A 20,802-nucleotide genomic window follows, 5' to 3' on the forward strand; every position below is an offset into this window, starting at 1 on the left:
TTGTTTCCATCAGGTTATAGAAAACGTGGTGGTCACCAATATCGATGTAAACATGTTAGACTTGGCCATACATTTTGAAGAACTGACCGCATAGGTAAAATGTATGCGAAAAAATTACATGAAAGAAAACATGGTCTAGCTCTTATGTATTCGCCTGGGATGACTCGGAAAAGAAAGCCATTTTTTCCGTGAGTCGATGCATTAATCCTCCCTCGCCCCTCTCCGAAAGCTTTCTGCACATGACGTGGTTTCGGACTGCCGACAGGATCGAAGGCACTGCAAGCTTTCTGCACCTCACCTGCTTTTACATTGCCTCCGTGATCGGCCCCCGATCACGGAGGCAATGCAAAGCGACCATGTCATGTGATGGCGTCATCATATGACGTCACGTTGAATGACGTCATAGTGACGTCAGAAGTTCTGTCGACGTCATCGCGTGATGATTTTGTGCATCACTCGTGTTGGCTACGCGGGACGCCGACGGTCAATTTTCGTGTTTGATGAGGCATCTAAGGCTCTACGGTACGGTATGGTACGAAGAACATTATTTAAAGATCCGGAGAAGTGCCACCCCTAGGGTGAAGCTCTACCTTAAAGAAAAACAAGACAAATCAAAGTAAATGAAACGATAAAAATGCAACATCGTGTATGCCTCACTTCATGTTCCGAGCGATCGCCCGAAAACAAACGTGATTCTCAGTTCAGAGCAGCTGATTGCACGCGTCTGCGGGACAAAAGAGGCTTGCTTTACCCGTCTGGTCATCTCTTTATATTTATTCAAGATATGACCAGACTCGGTACTTAAGTACTCCGGAGCTTCAGCACTGGTGGACGCTATATTGAGGTCATCAGGAAAAAGTTGGAAATTGCGGTCGGGTGCCCTGTTGGCGCGCACTCAACTGCCGCGGAAACAATTGTATTTTATGTAACTACTCGTCCACATCTTTTTGTAAAGTCTCTGAACCGGGCGAACGCTAACCTCCGAGAACCGTGAAAACATCTGAAGTTGAGAATGAGTTGTTTGAAACTGTTTTCATTTCGTATGGTGAAGGCTTGAAGCAATGCACGCACTCGCGCGAACGTTTCATACTAACGTTCAGCGATCCAATGCAACATGCGATAATATATATATATATATACATACATACATATATATACATACATATATATATATATATATATATATATATATATATATATATATATATATTTATATTATGACATGTTGCATTTTTTCAGGCTAGATACATAAGGGATCTCTGCATTTGAACAATTTTCTGAAGTTATTGAGATCTCACACTTCTATTTGTCAATTTCTTACCGTATTTTCGTTCAGGCAGCTTGTTCAGCAAGAATGGGGGCATTTGTAACTTTGTTTCATGATATCTGGATATTTGTAAAGCATTTTCTATATTACGCCTTTTATGCAATAACTTGTGGAAGAAGGTTAGTTCACCTGGCATTGCTTTTCTTTCAAATGTTTGCGCACGGTGACCCTTGTTGTATGCTACCCCAGAGGCAAAAATAAGCCAACAGCATTGCGGTCGTATGGCCGTCTCTACTCTTTTTTTTTCTTTTTTTTTGTTTCCCTTGCGTCTTCCCGGTGTGCTCCGTCCATAATAAAGAGGTAATGGAGGCTAATGAATTATCGAATAAAGCGGTGTGCATATGGCTAGCAAACCAGTGGCGACCATGAGTAAAAAGCTCGTAGTGTGAAGCGGTCACTGCGCGCAAGTATTTCAGCTGACTGCGCGTGCAATTTACTTTTTTTATTGCTCTTAATTTGAGCATGCGTGATGCTATTACTCGATTACTCGTGCGAATAAGGTTTTTTTTTCGTTCTTTGCTTGTGCGTGTCCGTTTTGCGCGTTTCTTACGCACGCACCAACGTTCTCGAACTCTGTGACCTGAACTAGGCCACGCTGATGCCGCTTGACACATGATTTTTTGTTTTCTGCTGTTGCACCAGCACTAACACAACGCTTAAAGATGGATGAGTTCCATTCCGCACCGCATTATAAAAGTTAAGTAGACTTCAAATGCCCTGTGTGGAAACGCGGCGCAAAAAACTACAGCGCGTAGCAGACGCCCCTCGCTTTCCGCGCGCTTCCCGAGCGCGGAAAGCCCACGGGTCCGGCGCAGCAGCGGCGCGGCGCGGGAGTTCACGGCAAAAGGCCCACGCGGGAGCCGGCGCTTTGGACACTGCTCGGCGTAAGGGAGGCAGCAGTTTGGTCAACGGCTGTTCAACACGCTGCGGGTGAGGGAAGGTCTGTAGAGAGAACTGGCGGGCAATTTCTTCGTGCACAAATGACTTGATCTCGCTGAACAAGGCGCACTGATCAGAAATGGCCGACAAGCCAGCGAGATCGGCGTCGCGTGATGGAGGCCGACGGGTCTGCAACCGCTGCCGGCATAGCTCCTCGAAGCTTTGGCAGTACGTGATCACCTCGGCCGCAGTACAAGGGTTCTTGGCAAGCAGCATGGTGAAGGCATCGTCGTCGATGCCTGTCATAACGTTGCGGATCTTGTCAGACAGGCATGGTTGCGTCGGCTTCCTTGCACAGGTCTAGGACGGCTTCAATGTAGCTCGTAAAAGACTCACCGGTCTGCTGAGCTCGTTCACATAAACGCTGTTCGGCTTGCAGTTTACGAACGGCAGGGCGGCCAAACACGTCGATGATGGCGGTCTTGAAATCAGACCACGTGGGGAAATCGGTTGCGTGGTTGTTGTACCACAGGCCCGCCACACCCGTGAGGTAGAAAACCAGGTTGCTGAGTTTGCCTGCCTCGTCCCATTTATTGGCTACGTTCACACGCTCGTACACAGCAAGCCAGTCCTCATCGTCGGTGCCATCCGCGCCGGTGAAAACAGGAGGGTCGCGGATGCGGGGGACACTGGGGCATGCTGTCGGTGCAGGGGGAGGCGTTTGCTGGGCGGCGTCTTGAGGCATGGTAGATAGAACGGTACGGGATCGAAGTGCCAGGGCCATCGAACGGGGACCGAAGCTAGTTTTACGGCCCAGCACTCTCCACAAAATTGTAAAGGCGTTTATTGACGGCCCTAGGCGTCGATGCACTACAGCGACGACAGTCAAGACGGAGCGCAGACTCGCAGCACGAGGGGCGTGCTCTAGAAGAGCCGTAGAGGACGACCCATTTCAGCAGAGTTCGAACGCTTTTCTACAATATATATATATATATATATATATATATATATATATATATATATATATATATATATATATATATATATAATATATCCTCTACACGCGCATCTGCTAGCAGATGCGCGCGCTCCTTGCGTTTTAACCTCGGATATGCGGAGGAAGTGCATTCGGAGAGGTAGACAGACGAGCCGACGAACGCGTTCGCTGTAGGCTCGTGCACAACTGCAACGACACAACTAAATTTCGCACGGATTTTCAAGTGGTACCCGTTCTTCGCTTCAAGGCCACGCGGAGATACACATTGAAACTCGCTCGACTAGGGCAGTAACGCTTTCGCTTTAAAAGTTAGGAGGAAGCATTGCGCAATGCGATACATAGAAGGAAAGTGGTACTTCAGGCACACACACGCCAAGCTTCGCTTGCCCCCATTTTCCACGATAAGACAAGGGCTGCTGACTTTTTTGCTTTATTTGTGGAAGAGACATGAGGTGAGTGCGCATCGTGAATAAACGAACTGCGTTTGTCCAGTCTTGAGTCTCCTTTCATTAGTGACAGACGAGAGGCGGCTTTCTTGGTCCGCACAGGAGAAAAGGGCACTCGAACATCCCTCGATTCAACGGAGCTAAGCAATAAAAAAAATTGGAGGATGCTTGAGCTTCGCTTTCAAGAGTGGAACGCGATAGCGTAATCGGACCGTGTTCGTATCGCCTTCTCAATCGCTATCCTTCTCTTCTCGGTGGACACCTCAACCGTGCCGTAAGGAAACGAACGTCTGTGCGCGTCACATGGGCCATTTCAAGCTATCCTAGAATGCCTACTGCAAGTAGAGCCGGGAGGTGTCCAATTCGCCATAATTCTTCCTATTTTGCACATTGGTGTAGTGCCCACTACGCGTCCGTAAGGCAACAGGCTCACCTGCACACTTTGTTGATTCTGTTGCTGCTGATGATGAACAATTATTCGCGAGCGCCATGTAATAGTTGGGCCATTAGACCACACTCGCGTTTATTCGATTCTTACTCAAGCCGAACATTTTAATTATTTACTTATCTGCATCTATCTAGAGTTTTCGCCGACGGACAACGTCGATTTTTCGCTCGCACCTAAAGACGCCGACACCGATGCTGACGCCGAAATTTCTGAGAAACGAGCTCCCTAACGTTGTTCGGTTGAAATCGCTAGTTCAATTAAGACCATGGACTCAAAGGTCTCGATTAGCACACCACAGAATTCTGTGGTCAACTGATGTTATCCAGATACAATGCAAGCGTCAGTGATCACCTTTATTCTCTATATCCTCTCTCCGTATTTGTATGTCGAAATAAATGAATGGTAAAGTTCAGTAGTCATTATACGTATAAAAGTATTGGTAAATAGGAACATATTTGGAAAAACAGTATAAAATATCGTCGCTGTACGCGAATCAATTCTGTTATCCCGTTCACAGAGCAACGAAGTAACAAGCCACGTATAGGTGAGTATTGTCTTGAATGATTTCTAAGACGGCTTTGGAGAAGCGTTTCGAGAGCTTTGAATATGATTGCCGACCTCTTCATGGCTCGGACAAGGCTCGGACAAGACCTGTTCACGGCTTCACACTCCGGACAAGCACATGGTTCACGGCGATCACGCTACCGAAAATATTGCTTACAACGCATGGTAGCGCTGCAAACACACTTAAGCTTACTGAACTATCAGAACATAACGCAGGGCTGGTGTTCGTGTGCTCTTACTTCGCTGCCACATATCGAAATTAGATGTCACATCCACTCTTACAAATGTAGCTACGTAGTTACAAGGAAAGTCTGTTCACGATCTGTACTGACTGAAAAAAAAAAGAACAACTACGCTTATTTGCACGTCTAATTTCCCGTTTCTCGCGTTAATTATCCAGTGATATTGCATTTTCCTTTCTTTTTCTTTTTTTCCCTTCTATTCCAGCGGCTTTAACATCACAACTATTTACGGGACCAACCGCACAAAATAGGGACCTACAGAAAATGGTTGGCTTTCCTCCATATTGGCTTGCCTCCCTGCGATTATGTTTGTTTATGCTCGTCTTGGAAACAAATAAATATCGTGGGCGTGTTTGGAGCGAGGCTTTCTCCATATAAAGGGTTCGGTGACTGTGTAATAACTTAATTCCGGCGACAATGTAATAAAAAGTGGGCAGCAATCCTGCAAACTGTGTAAGCCTTCTTCGAATGTATACATCCCAACCTAACGTATTCGCCGGCTGAGCTGGACCGCAGATAACGTAATGAAAACTGCGCCAATAGAGAAGACGTTGTAATAGTAAATTGGCAGATCGTCAAAAACGTGACAGAGGAATATGGAATTCGCTCACTGTCTTAGTTACGCCGCATTAAAGGTGTACAAGGGGGCGGGTCACTGTGACATACGCTCAGTTCTAACACATTGGCCTGCTGCTTCGAGGTTAACAACGAAACGCGAGAAAACGTCAAAGGCCACGCATCGTGCATTGGAAGGGAAAATGACAGACGCAACATGAAGAGATCGAAAGATAGCAGAATGCGTTGGAGAACAAACAGGGGTAGCCGATATCCGGCTTGACATTAAGCGAAAAAAAAAAAACAAAAAAAAACTTCACAGGTTTCCTTGTGCATTCACCTAAGACAACTGGAAGGCGACAGCCATCTTATTTTTTTTTCTCAGTCGGTGTATTCATTCTCCTCCTTCGCCCCCTCCGAAATCTTTCTCCCCCTAACGCCATTTTGCACTGCCTCCAGGATCGGAGGCGTTGCAAGCTTTCTGTACCTCACCTGGTTTTGCACTGCCTCCGTGATCGGCCCACCTTTGACTAAGCGACGATGTCATGTGATGACGTCATCATGTGACGTCATGTTATGTGACGCCACAAGTCTTGACGATCTGTAACGTCATGACTCACGTCAAAAGGTGACGCCATCGCGTGATGATGATTTTTTGCATCACTACTGTTAACGCCGCCGATGCGGGACGCCGCCGGTCAATTTTCGCGTTTGATGAGGTATCCAAGGCTTTCGCCTTAATAAACCATGGCCGACCTCATAATGCGTGGGACATTCAACGGAGGTCACTTAGAGTAACGTAACGATTAAAAATGGAATGGGAAATGCAGCCCAGCATGGTAGTGAGTTAGATGGAGCAAATAAATTCAAAAGTTCGCAGGCATAGGCGGAGAGTACGGGGGGGCTGGGTGGCTTGGGCCCCCCCGGACTGCCTCATGGGGGGGGGGGGGGCAGAGCCCCCCCTGGCGCCGGCCCATGCAGGGTATTTTTTTTAAGAGCTTGGCTTAGGTCCCCGGGTCGTCCTGTCTGGCAGCTATTTCACAGGAGGCTGTTTATGCCCGCTTCTTTTTCATTTCAGCCATTTAAAGTTCGGCACATGGGCCAGTGACAAGTCAAACATTCAATGGAAAAGTACCCCTCAAACGGATTTTTACGCGCAGAATGTGTTGTGCTGATGAACAACTGAAGCGACGACTTAAAATATGACAAATTAAAAAATTCACCGGCGATTACGATACTGCCTAATTCGCTGAGCGCAGCCTCGTGTTCGGGCAACGCCAGCTGTGTTTGAAGTTTTGACTATCCGCAGTTGCAGCAATGTAACATTCGTTACATATTGCCACAGAAACTGCCAGCGCTCGAGTGCTACGCACACTATATACTCTGTGCATTGCAGCTGTCGCGAACCAAGTGAAACGTCCACAGCCCCGTTACGACAAGCGAAGCCAGCCGCAGCTAGTGCACGTGCCAGCCCTGCATGCGCACGAGCTCCGACCGAGGGGCCAGCGCGCGCGACAGAGGAAGAAAGTGAGGTTAGAGGCCAGTATCTTGTGATATCGACAGACTCCGCTTTCGCTCTCTTTCGTCCTCGTTCGCGGTATCGGTTACGCCGCCGACGCCAACGCCGATGTGCGCTTAGCGCAGGAAGGGACGCCTAAGAGCTGCGCTCTAATTGTCTCGAACCCCGTAGTGAATGGTTTTGAGAACACAAAAATGATACCGAGAATACAAAGCAATCCCGACACACTCAGTCAGTGAACGCTTTCGCACAAACTTACTCGCCAATAAAAAAACGGCTAATTTCTTGGTTGCCTACATATTGGTATACCCTTCGACATGCCTGCTTATAAAAGTGCCGAGAAAAGATAGTACGCAGTTTTGATTTATCAGTAAAGGGTTTTACTAAAAGTTCGGCCACCAATGAGCAACTCCATTACTCGTCAAGATTCATAACCGCAGCTTCGCAAAAGGTGTAGTGGTAGCAAATGGTATTTGCTACCATCTCAGAATTACTTTCGGCCATCTTGAATTGAACTCACTGGCATATAATTAAAGCTTCCCGTGATAGCGTTAGCCTACTGTCTCCTGTGTGGCGCATGTTTTAACAAAGTAAAGCATAACCCCACGCATTGAGTGAATCGATTTTACGCGACGCAGTCAACGAGTCAACGAAAAAGGTCGCCTACGCGACCTTTTTCGCTTAGAGCCAAAAGTTACGAGGTGGATCGATGTCTTTGTGTAAATTGAAAAATAAATCTAGGGTCTTCCACTTACAGATCTTCATTATGATATCGCGGGCACCTAAGAGACTAAAGTTACATTAAATTCTTTAATTTAGAAGTTGGATGGAGTGCTCTCTGTCTCTCTCTCTCTCTCTCTCTCTCTCTCTCTCTCTATATATATATATATATATATATATATATATATATATATATATATATATATATATATAAATGTGGAAGAGCAAGTCGGGCCCCGCCCCTCCGGTAAAATGAAAACTCTCCGCCTATGTTCGCAGGTATAAAATGAAATCAGCTTTAAATAAATTTCCTTCCGTTTTGACCATCCAGAATTTCAATGATTGTAACCGAAAAGCTCGGATATTGCCGACTATGTGCAAGGTGGGTTGCGAAAGTGCTCACCGACAAAAACACAGAAAAGACTGACAAGTGGACGACCATTTTTGGTTCGCCATCGACAAAACCGAGTACAACAGGCAAGAAGATGTCGATGTACTGCAATAATGTACAAACAGAAAGGAACAGTCATTGCAGTGGCGCCATTCTCATTCACCGAAACGTGAGAAAAATATATTCGCAATCGCAAGTCTATGTATTATCGGGAGGACTAACTGCTGGGCGAGTTGGTAACTCATCTTAGTGCGCTGTCCGTGTTCCTTTCTCCTGTGTGATCGTTCTTTTGCGCACCACCGCAGTAATATTATCGGAAGGTCCATATCAACGGCGATGGCCTTCGATATTAAAGAGAAGAGTACAGGCCAGCGCGGACAGTGTTAAATACTGTGGTTGCGCGCGTATCACCCCCCCCCCCCCCCCCCACTTTCGATTCTCTTCATGCTCAAGAAAAAGTTAGATGTTCCGCGACACTGAAAAGCCGTAGGGTTTCCCCAGGCCAAAAATTTCGAGAACCCCTGCCTTACTTGTAATCCACACTAAGTTGAGAGTGTTCCTTCTACACGTATTCACCCAGGGCCCGTATTCTCAAACGATCGCAAAAGGCGATAGTATCGCGTTTGGTGACGTAGAATTCGATGCGTTCAATAAGTAAAAAAAAAAAAAAACACTTGCCTGTGACGGTCATTGTTGCTACTGGCCGTTGGTGGTACGAATGTCTCACAACACAGGAGTGAGCGCACCGTGCGAGAGAGAGCAGAACAACCCGAGTGCGGCGTTTTCGAGCGTGTGCTGCTGCTTCTACGCAGTGGCCAGGCTTGGCCGGCTTGGCTGTGGCTACTTGAAGTATAAGACATGTTGAAACTGCTTTCAACGTTTTTTTGTTCGATTATTTAATGCACAGTATAATATTTAAAGAATGCAACTTTGCGTGAAACGTATTTTCGTTGAGAGCTTAACACGGCGTACTTGGAGAGTTCAGCTGTAGCGTGCCGCCGCAGCGACATCGTCTCAAGATCTCAACATGTTGCCGGCTCGCGATAAGCCACGCGAGCAACGCACGGTTCATGTTCCTGGGACGTTCAAACCACGAAAAAAGACGCGCTGGCAAAGAACGAGTGCTGATAACACCCCAAGGTAATGCTCGATGAAAGCTTCAGCGTAAAAAATGCTGCGTATATCCACCGAGGATTGAATACTAGAAGCTACCGTCTACGTCCCCTCATGTAAAACCCCTTCCTTTAGGGGCCTTTGAGGTATCATAAAATAAATAAATAAATAAATAAATGCTAGACTTCACCACGAACCGACGGTTAACGGTGCCTTCGTTTATTGCAAATATGTCGAGAGCACTGTCGAGCAGCATGAAGCAAAATTGACGTCGGCGGAATTACCAGATGGCGCCCTAACTTTTCCGGTTTGCTCAATAGCCAATCAGCGCGCACCAAAGGCGATACTTTTGCGATTGTCGCCTTTTGAGAATACGGGCCCAGTTTTATGCGATCATTACGACCCGCTATTTTTTTTCAATATTTCGTCGTCTCTCTACAGGGGCTCTTAAGAATACGTCGAATAGTCACAAACTAAATAAAAAATGGTTGATCCCTCCGTCATAGGAATCGGAATAACACGAAAGTAAAGCGTGCGCTTAGAGAAGTAACAATGTTTACTGTACATTGATATAAGAGAGTTTCCACAATGTATATTGATGTCTGGCGGCTATAGCACCGTTTAACGTGGATGCACCCACTTTGATGATTGGTGGTACATCTCCATCCCGACGATTAACGTTCATGTTAAATGGTTAAACGAACCCTTATGGTAGCTGTAGTAGTTAACGGTGAAAGCGTAATCAGAGAACGAGGTGTGATAACCAGAAGAGCGTCGCATATTGGACGCAGATCTTGGTCGCCATCCCGCGGCATGTTAAAATGTGATTGAAGAGCACGGCCGGACTATAGAGGGAAACGCAAAGCGCGCCGTGCCGCCTCGGCAGCCCGGCCGCGACTTGTCTCGGTGCAAGCGCGTGAGCGTGGAACGCACTGTTACAGCGAGGTGAGGCCGGCGCGCGTCGCAGAGCTATTTTTGGTTTGTATTAGCGTGATGCTATGAGCGAGGCCGACGCTTCTGCTACGCTTGGGCAAAGGTTGCCACCTCGCGGTGTGTTAAGCAATTGACAAAATTCAACTTCTATTGAAAACGCGCCGAACGGGAGGGACGCGTAACGCGTTGCAGGTGCTAGTCGCGGAGGCCGCATCAATGACGAATTACTTTACCTTACCACTCCCAGAGGTCAACACCACCCAGCCGACCGGGAGAGTGGTAGATATAAAAGGCGCGTTTGTAAAGCCTCCAGAGTCTGTGACCGTGGCGCAGTGGATAGCGTGCCCGGCATCTGTTGTTGCGGACCGAGCTGTCGTGGGTTCGATGCCTGTTGACGCTACCTTTCTTTCTTGTCATCTGATCGTGTATATTTTTCGACGTCATTTCCGTGACGGAAATACGTCACTGAAGTCTTGGTGGACCCCGGCATAAAACACTTTCGTGTTAAAATTGGAATTTTATACGAAGTGAGGGTGAGAGCGGTCGGAACGCCGAGCTGTGCGGACGTGCCTCCGCGTCGCTCCGGCTTTTTGCATCTCTGCGATCTCTTATGTGCGAAGTCTCGCCCGGATTTTTGTTTCATCGCGTGCGTCTCATCCCCCGATCACGAGGAAGTACGGATTTTCGTATCTGAGTGAGTTGTGGTCACTTTTCGGCACCTTTTCCCTTTACGCCACCGAAGCCTAGTTAGCCCTAGCTGCAAGAACGCCGGCCGCTACGAACGGCGTCGGCACGGCTAAGCTTGACATGGCAGGAAGCGCTTCGGCGCCACTTTTATCGACGCCGGGCGTCTCCAACTCCGCCGAAGGGGGCGAAGACGACGAAATTCAAGCAATGGAGGGAACTGAATGGCAGGTTTTTCAGTCGAAATCGACCAAGAAGAAGCAAGCGGTGGAACGAGGTATGTCTCAAACCAACGCTTCGCGAAGCTCCCAAGGCTGCGTCCAGTTAGGCGCCAGAAGCAGCCGCCGGGCGGCTGCCTTAAAGAAGAGAGTCATCGCGGCTTTGCGTATGCCGGAGCTACCTTCTACACATCGGAAGATCATCGTTAGACCCCGAGACGGTCTGGATTTGCGCAAAACCAGCTGCTACGGCATCTCAACCGCCATCTTCACGGCGGCCGGAATTACCGCCATCCAAGCCTCCAGCGACTTGGTGTGCCCCAACGTCGTGCAAAACATCGTTGCGGTGTGCACCGAAAAAGAAGACAACGCTCGCAAGATCTTGGCTCTCAAGAACATTCGCGTCAACGGCAAAGAGCACGAAGTGGCGGTGTACGCCGCCGCCGAAGGCAGCTACGTTAAGGGAGTGATCCGCAACGTCGAGCGTGACATCGGCGATGCTGAGCTCGAAAGGCTCATCGTGCACCAAGGAAACCCGTCGGTTCGTGGCGTCAAGCGCATCAAGGACACAGGCTCCGTCGTTGTTCTCTTTGACGGAGGAGATGTCCCAGGCTATATCAGAGTCGGCCAGGCGATAGTCCGGTGCTACCTCTACAAGAAACAGATGGAGGTGTGCAGCAAATGCACCCGTGTTGGTCATCGTGCAGACGTCTGCCCCACTCCAATGGCCAACGTGTGCCACAGCTGTGGGGCCAAGGATCCGAAGAAGGCCATTCATGTCTACTTAGATGCAAACTCTGCGGCAAGGGCCACACTACCGGAGACAAGGCCTGCAAACAGAAGTACCAGACCCCCTTTGTCATTCGACAGAAGCGAAAGGAGCGAGAGATGGAACGTGCTTTCGACATGGACCTGCGGGATTTCCCCACGCTCGGGGCGGGGATGCCTAGGCCGTCTTCGGGCGGCTGGCTGCAGCCCTTCACAGTGGGAGGTGGATCCGCGCTTCCCGTCACTGCGAAATGGGCCTCCAAGGCGCAGAATCCAGAACCTTACAGAACGCAAGCTGGACCCTCTACCCAGGTAAGCGGGGACACAGTCACCGCTAATGAGTCGGAGGAGCTTAAGAAAGTCAGAAACGAGAACGCGAAACTCAGCTCAGAGTTAGCGCAGGTCAAAAAGGAACTGGCGTCGCTCAAAAACGCCGTCTCAGCGTCTAGACAAGATGGCGACCAAAATGGCGGCAACGGTCGCAAGCGCCGAGCTGTAGGTGACGTTCCCGAGGTAGACTTAACGGACAGCCTTAACCAAATCAAAGAATCCTTGAAGCTTATTTCTTCGACGCTTCAAGAAATCACCAAAGACATAGTAACTGTCAAGGCACAGAATCGATTTATTGATTTTCGCCTAAGGGATCTTGAGTGTAAGATGGGACTACCCGAGCCTGAGCCGCTTCCGACAGAATTATCGCAGCTAATATCCGACCCCACCGTCGTTGCGGAGTTAGTGCAAAAGCAGATACCGTGCCCTCAAAGCAATTCGCAGGCTCAGTCTCGCGATCCGAAGGCTCAGCCTTGTACAAAAACTAAATGCTAATCATGGCTGCGCAATCCAAAACCAACTTTCGTGTCTGGCAGTGGAACTGCTGCGGATTAAAAAAGAAAAAAGCAGTGTTAGCTCAATATATTCTATCGTGTGATTCAAAGCCACAGGTAATTTTACTACAAGAAACGATCACGCCCGGTACTACGTTTAGTGGTTACGAGTCTTTTGAACGCGTGCAGAAAGGTGGCAGAGGCGTTGTTACTCTAGTCAAAAGGGGCTTCACAGTCATTGATCACGGAGACATAGATAAGCACTCGCATGCCGAATATGTCTGTATTGAACTCTTACCAGGAAAGAACATGCGCAGGGGAATACTTATCCTCAACGTATACAGTTCACCAAGGCGACGAGACGAGCGCTTCTATGGTCTTATCGGTAAAGCAGTAAAGATGGCTACCGATTCCCGCATACCACTCATAGTAGCCGGTGACTTTAACGCACCTCACACCACATGGGGCTACGTTAGAGACTCACCGAAAGGGACCTCCATTTGCAAAGCCATACAGGACTTCAATCTCATGCTGCTCACGGACTGCGGTTTTCCCACTCGTTTAGGCAACTCGGTAACGCGACCCTCGACCCCAGATCTCTCTCTGGTCGCCTATGGCGGCAAGTCGTCATGGCGCAACATGGGTGAAGATCTGGTGTCTGATCACTTCATCATAGAAACGACACTGCATGCTCAATGCAAAACCATAAGAATTCAGCGTATCATTGATTGGGATCTCTTCAGATCCAGCAGGAGGGACAAAGGCCCTCCTAAAGACTATGAAGATTGGATAGAAACCCTCTTCAGTGACGTCGCTGCCTCCACTAAGGAGATAGAGTTGGAAGATGACTTCTTCCCAACCATAGACAGCCACTTAGCGCACCTTTTGAAGCTAAAAAGGCTCTCAAAGAACGGTGGCTAAAGAACAAACTTAACAGGTCACTAAGGAAACGAATCGCCAAGATCAATGCAGAAATTGCCTCGTACTCTAAAGTGTTAGAACAGAAACACTGGGTGGAAATGTGCGACAAAGTGGACGGGCAGATGAGGGTGGGCGGCAAGTGGAACTTGCTCAAACACCTTCTGAAACCCACCGACACTCGAGCCGCCCAGAGATCGGCAATCGAGATACTTGTTCACCGAGCTCTTACTCTTCGTAGCAAAGATTCTATCATGACAGATCTCGCCAGAATTCATCTGCCACTGGACACCACCTCGTCTACGCCGCCGCCCGGCTACGCCGGAAGCGATTCCGACGAGTTGGACGGAAACATAGCGGAATGGGAAGTAAGGTCTGCGCTTCACAAACTCAACAGCACCTCGGCTCCGGGTGCTGACCGCGTCACGAACCGTATGCTCAGGAACCTTGACGATGACTCGGTCACTTTCCTGACCGATCTATTTAACAAACATTGGAAGAATGGATCGTATCTACAAGAATGGAAACATGCCACCGTCATACTGATACCCAAACCCGGTAAGAAGTGCACTACAGAAAACCTTAGACCGATTTCACTCACTTCGTGTGTCGGCAAAATTTTCGAACATGTCATAAACGATAGGGTCTCTAAGCACATAGAGCGCAACGAACTCTTCCCACCCAACATGGTGGGCTTTCTCCCACACTTATCGACACAAGACGCCATGCTTCTCATCAAATCGCAGGTCATCGATGCCTCTACTAGAGATCCCAGAGTCATTTTGGCTCTGGATCTCAAAAAGGCGTTCGATACTATACTTCATGACCACATCCTCGAAGCAATCTCTGAGCTTGGTCTCGGAAGGCGTTTTTTCGAGTTCGTTAGACAGTTCCTGTCAGACAGAACCGCTACCATCAGGTTAGGGGAGATAGAATCAGTCAAGTTCCATCTAGGCAACACGGGCACCCCACAAGGGGCAGTGATTTCACCCCTTCTATTTAACATCGGTATCACGGCTCTCGCTAGAGAGCTAGATAACAACAGCGACATCGGCTCCGCCATCTGTCGGTGGGTCACACCGAGACTACGCTCCAAGAAGCCGTACATACGGTCAAGAAACACCTTTCTCGTATGAAACTCGTCCTATCTGACAGCAAGTCCGAGCTCCTAGTCTACCAACCAATCCGCATGGGGCGACGACCCCAAGGTTGGGTACCCACCGCGGAGATCGACATACACTTGATCACAAAGAACGGCGCGGTAATCCCCCGCAAAGGCACCATACGCGTGCGAGGCAGGCTCATCTCGGAGAACGGCAGGAATGCAGCCACGATACACAAGTTGAAGCAGCACACCGCTGCCACCGTTCGGCTTTTTCAAAGGATCTCAGGTAGAAGAGGAGGCATCAAAGAGGACAACTTCCTCCGGCTCTTCCATGCGTTCCTTTTAAGTCATATCAATTACGTCGCCTCCATGCACGCCTGGAGCGCTGCCGAAAAGGCTAAACTAGCAGTCCTTATTAGACAGACTATCAAAAAGGTTTTAGGGCTCCCTTCTAGAACGAGTACCACAAGACTCGAGGCTTTGGGCGTACACAATAAACTCGACGAATTAATAGAAGCGCAGCGCACTGCTCAGATTTCCAGGCTTTCGTGCACTGGAGCAGGCAAAGCGATTCTGGCCAGAGTAGGAATCAGCTCTCCCCTGACTACGTAAAATACCGATCAAGCGCCCCCCCTCGACGCGGGGATAATCAGGTAATGTTAGGAGGGGGGCTCTTGCTCGGAACTGCCCCGAAATTCAAGATGGCGGCCGACCCCCCCCCCCCGGCCCCCCTTCTTTAGGAAGGAAATGCAACGCATGGAAACCGAAAAGCTTTATTCAGCAGCATTCGCTCTAATTTAATCACTTTCAAAACCGTCAAATGATTCTTCGGAGTCAGAGACGAAAACTAAGTCCAGGCACTCGTTTTGCAAGTCCTCGGGATTCTGGGGTGCCACGGCGCCGATGTCGGACAGGCAGTCATGCAGCTCGCCATACTCGGAGCCGTCGAGTGCGTTGGAAATTCCGCACCCCTTGAACGAGCGCACGACTCTCTCAACGGTGACAGCGGCCCAAGCCTCAGACACAAAGTTGAGGGCGTCCTGCCGCGATGGCTTTCGCAGGTTGCCTTTCGGCGTTCTTTCTCCTTTCCTCATGAACAACTCCCAAGAACGCCGAAGGTTGGCCTTAAATGGCCTGTTCCAAAAGACGTCGGCTGGCTGCAGTAAGCTTGTGCAGCCCGCAGGCACATACACAACGTCTGTGTCGCGTTCCTCTATGGCGTCTTTTGCTGCCTGAGTCTTGTGGATGGGTGCCTGATCCAGCACAAGTAGCCGCCGCACATCATCGTTGTTCGGCCCCCACACCTCTTGATATACTGGCTCGACGCAGCAAAATTTCCGAGCTGCAAGCTGCGAGCTATTTTGACAGCTTCTTCTGAAAGAAGTCTGTTGCTCACAGCACGTCCAGCGCTCCTTTCCCGCTCGAGGAACTCAAAAAGAGCGTCGTCTACTTCCTCACTGAACACTGGCGCTCCGTTGCTCAACTTACGCCTAAGCTTGGCCGTGCCGAAGTTTTGTTGAAGTAGGCTGTCGAACTTCTTGTCCCACTCGCGGACCCTCTTTCTGTCAATACTGAAGTGGCGAGCTGTCGCGTGCACATTCCTTCCCGCCTGGCGGTGCCATTCTACGACTTCGATTTTTTTTTTAACTGTATAGGAATGCATGTCGAGAAGTCGCCGCTGTCACGTTCGGTACCAAATAACAAAATGGCAGGCGTCGTGCCAATGCCAGCGAAGGTGGTCAAATGACCCATTTTTGGATTGGATTTTGGATTAGGCAAGAGCGTAGCCAATGGCACGGTTTCGGTTTCGGCAGCTTCGGGTTGAGACGGCAGAGAGTGGCGGGTTGAGGTGGGAAGGGGGGGGGGGGGGGCGCTTGCTCGGTAGAGACCGAAAATAGGAAATCTTCACAATATATGAGGGGGGCGCTTACACGGGTGGGGGCGTTTGATCGGTATTTTACGGTAAGGAGAGAGCAGTTCCACTTCCAGACACCGTAAGGTCGGCGATCATGGTTCACCCACTTCCCCGAAATATGCATCCGGTATACAATCACGGTAGAAGGAGAGCGCGGGCTAAAGCCTTCCTCTCTCAGTTAAACAGCAGACGAGAAAACGCTCCCTTCGTCGATGCATCTCGCTCGGGACCGAATAGCTTCGTGGCCGCCGTGGCAGACATGAGCGGCCGCACTGCGAGTGCCGCCTCGGTAAGGACCAGGTCCATCGGAGTGGCCGAACAGGTCGCCATCTCTCTGGCACTAACAACTAAAGATCCATGCCCCATCTTTTCCGATTCCATGACGGCCGTCAGGTCGTTTGACGCCAATCAAATCTCCTTGGCTGCTCACAGCATTTTAACTAAATCTACAATATTCCCTCATGAGTTGACGTGGTTTCCCGCCCACATGGGCGCCTCCGTCCACGGCATCGCCAACCCCAACGAAGTGGCTCACGCTCTGGCGCGAGGACTCATTCTCCGCCCCGGGCAAACGAGCCCCCCGCAGGCTGCGGGGGAGGGGGGTGGCGATGGCGCCGACGGAGACCCGTTGACCACCTTTCACGAGGTCACTTCACACTATAGGCTAGGCAGGAAATCCTTTCCAGATCCGCACAGAGAGCTAACTCGGAAGCAGGAGATCGCCCTCAGACTCCTCCAGACTAGATCGTTCCCGTCGCCGGCCACTATGGCCGTGTATACAGACATTTCGCCAAAGTGTTCAGCTTGCGATCAGCTAGCAACTTTTTCTCATTTAATGTGGCGGTGCCCCCGCTTGCGCGTTTGCACAAGAAAGCATCACATCAACAAGACAGAATTCTTAAAATGCATCGCAAATCCGGATCTCGCGAATCAACACCGGGCGGTCCAGGGAGCCTGTGAAGCGATCGGGAGCCTTTGGCTCCCGACCTCTTCGCGGGCTATGCCCTCCGCGGGTTTTTAGGAACCCTCGTCCCAGGACACAATAAAGTTCCTTTGTCTGTCTATACGAAGTGAGGTTTTAATTCCTCTAGGATCGGATCTGGCGCACCTCTACAAAACGCAAGGGTAAGGTAACACGGCCGATCCACCAAGCGAAGTGACCTTCGTGCTGTCTATTGCTTCAGCGCGAAGCAAGCGGTGAGAGCACAAGTACGTACAAGGGTATGAGCCATAGCTTTGTAGTGGCCGGTGATTTGGTTTGGTTCTAGCGGTTTGGTTCTAGCACACCGGAAATTCGAGGTTAAAAGAAATGAGCTCTGTGCACAACTGGTTATAATAATTACGAGAACGGAAGTCTGGGCGAGTTTGTAAGAATGCATCATAGAGAAGGTAGCGCAAAAAATACATTGGCACAAGCCAGGAACATAAACACGAGACGAGCGATGACTTCAAACTAAAATTTATTCTCAGAATCCACTCCTATGTATCAACCAGCAAAGATTAGGGACACCCCGTGGACTTCGACATTTCTGTTGAAACGTTTTATATGCATTGTGTTTCGTCATTTGTGTATGTTAATGTTCTTGTTGTACGGACACTGTTTCTAAATGTTCGTAGCGTCCTACACTGTAAACCACTTTACACCCGTATGGGTGTAACTTGGTGTCTATAACTCACACCCCTATAGAGGTGTGCACGGGCTCCGGGTAGCCCGAAAGCCCGAGTCCGACCCGGCCCGCGGGCCGGGCTTGGGCGGGCCGACGTATTTTCACCTCGGGCCCGGGCCGGGCTCGGGCTACTTGGAGTTTTATCGGGCCGGGCTCGGGCCCGGCGCAAAGCCCGACTCAAGCCCGAAATATAGAGAATAAGCGGGAATTGTTTTCCAGCACGCATACAGAGCCTTTTCCGCGACCGCCTTTTACCGCTTTTCCTTTCTATTCGCTACTTTAAACAAAAGGGGAGCAGGTAAAGCACTGCCTCTGTTGCTCTCCGACAAACAGAGAAGTAACACCACCTAAGCTAGTGACGGCGCCACGCGACTGTTCGCATTAGATTTAAGGCCAAATCCAATATGAGTGATAATGCACGCGACTACGACGAGCGACCCGACGTAGGTCGCCTTCGTGCAAGCTGACGCAAAGCGCCGCACTTCGTTGAAGCCGGAATCGTTGGACTGCTCGCTGTTCTTGCACGACAATTTGTAATCTGTGTAATAGAGACTGTACGATGTGTGTCGTTTGATCATATTTGATATGCTCAATAAAATGCCGAATTACCGGAAAACGATGTTTTGTTTCCGCAGCGAATCTTCGAAAAGCCGGGACGGGCCGGGCTGGGCCCGGGATTGTGTTTTCGTACGTCGGGCCGGGCCGGGCGGGCTTGCAGCCCTTTGCCGTCGGGCTCGGGCGGGCCTTCGACAAAGACAGCGGGCCCGGGCCGGGCTCGGGCTCGGAAATACGGCCCGTGCACAGCTCTACACCCCTACACCCCAAAAATAGGTGTACCAAGCAGGATTACACCTATACAATGGGTGTAATATCAAACTTTCACCCAATGGGTGTGGTTGGGTGTAAAAGCATATTACACCCAAATTAAAAAAAAGGGTGTAGGGTGTAAAAGCACATTACACCCAAACGAGAAAAAGGGCGTTAGGGTGTTTATGCACAATTACACCCAAACACCCAGGCAACAATTTCCATAATTCGAGTGGTTCCCCCCTCCCAGTTGGCTCCCATTGAAACGCTAGAAAGCTTACCCTTTAGCCAGTCCTTTCAAGGGCGCATGACCTATTATAGTGGCTCCTGCCACAGAAGGAAAATGCTGGCAGCAGCACTGATTTTATAGTGCATATGAAGCACGGCATATATGACCCTATACAGTGCAATCGTGACTGAATACAAATTCATTACCTAAAATGTGTTGACACATATTGCGAGATGTTCACACAGTTATCCAATAGTACAAAATAAAGTCAAGCTTTAATAAACACAGAGCTCGTACATCCGAGACAAATTCTACGGTATTCAATGACCTTTCTCGAGTGTGCAGAGCGGCATCGTGTATGCCGCCAAACAAGGAGCACAAATGACATGGAGCACAAATGACCAAGACGTTTGTGTCAAAATATGAAGCAAGGGCGTTAATTCCACTTCATAATGAGGAATTCAACTTAACATGCATCATTGTAACACAGCCGTATAGTGCAGTATGGGTCTTAGAACAAGCTATACCCGTGCGAGTGGGGTGTAATAGATGAAACCGTCCTCGAAAAGGTAGCAGTTACAGGGAGCACAAATGAACCTTCTTCCCTGTCAGCCCTCTTGGGGCACTACAGACACCTGGTCCCTTTGGGCGCACCCCAGAATTAATTTTCCCGCTGTAGTTGCCCTTCCCAAGAAGGGAAATATTGGTGCCACTTCTTATACCTGCACTTACGCCGTTGATAAAATAAGGTGCCATCGTCTTAAATGGGCTGCATAACATCAGTGTGTGTGTTTGAAATCAACTGGAACACACAAGGTACGGTCTGGTCGTTCTCCTGTTAAGGAGATAGTTCAGAAATGTGCAATCCCTTGATGAGAAAGTGGAATGATAAAGTTTCAAAATTCCAGCAGTGCCCACACCATTGTGCCTGTTGTCGACTTTCTTAGTAGGGTAAACACTGCCATCACACAGCTGTAGCTGATACACGAGCAGCGTATCAATGCTCCGTGACAACTCACGCAACATTATAAGGACTCAGAATGTCGTTTTCCACAGCAGGCCTCCATATTATCTCTTTTCTGGGAAAGTACATGAGTGAAGTAGAAAACTGTGCACATTGCTGGAATTATGAAATATTTCCCACTTTCTCAAAAGCAATGGACTGTGGCTCCAACACAAAAAAGTGAGCAATCGGGCCATGACGCGCACGTTGCAGCGCATGCTGAATGCGGTAATATGCAGGAAATGCATGGGAACAGGGACGTTATGACCACGACAGCACTGCAGAAGCATTACCTACATAACAACAGTAGAATCAAATTTTACACGGGCATGTTCAGAGAAATTTAAAGATTATCCCTTTCCAAGCAAAGACAACAGAATCATTGGTAATTGAATAAAACGAGTATTTATTTCTTTTAAAAAATATTGACAAAACTTAAAGCTTGTCATATAGCTCAAAAATAAATTTTAAAACAATATTCGATGCACTGATTTCACTGACAAGTACTGGCAGTTTTGTTAAGCTAAAGT

General features: G+C 49.0%; 1 protein-coding gene across 6 annotated transcripts in view; it reads left to right on the forward strand.

Annotated features, from left to right (window-relative positions):
* LOC119374634 (protein-cysteine N-palmitoyltransferase HHAT) overlaps nucleotides 1-20,802 on the forward strand; it is a 95,416-nt gene that overhangs the window by 42,040 nt on the left and 32,574 nt on the right. For 5 of the 6 annotated variants that reach the window (XM_049410763.1, XM_049410765.1, XM_049410761.1 and 2 more), the window contains one exon: nucleotides 4,615-4,641. In XM_049410763.1, the coding sequence (XP_049266720.1) occupies nucleotides 4,615-4,641 (27 nt within the window). Of the gene's footprint in view, nucleotides 1-4,614; nucleotides 4,642-5,108; nucleotides 5,353-20,802 lie in introns of those variants that run through there. The other variant, XM_037644800.1, reaches the window with a different exon arrangement.

This window comes from Rhipicephalus sanguineus, chromosome 11, assembly GCF_013339695.2.
Source record: "Rhipicephalus sanguineus isolate Rsan-2018 chromosome 11, BIME_Rsan_1.4, whole genome shotgun sequence".
Taxonomy (NCBI): domain Eukaryota; kingdom Metazoa; phylum Arthropoda; class Arachnida; order Ixodida; family Ixodidae; genus Rhipicephalus; species Rhipicephalus sanguineus.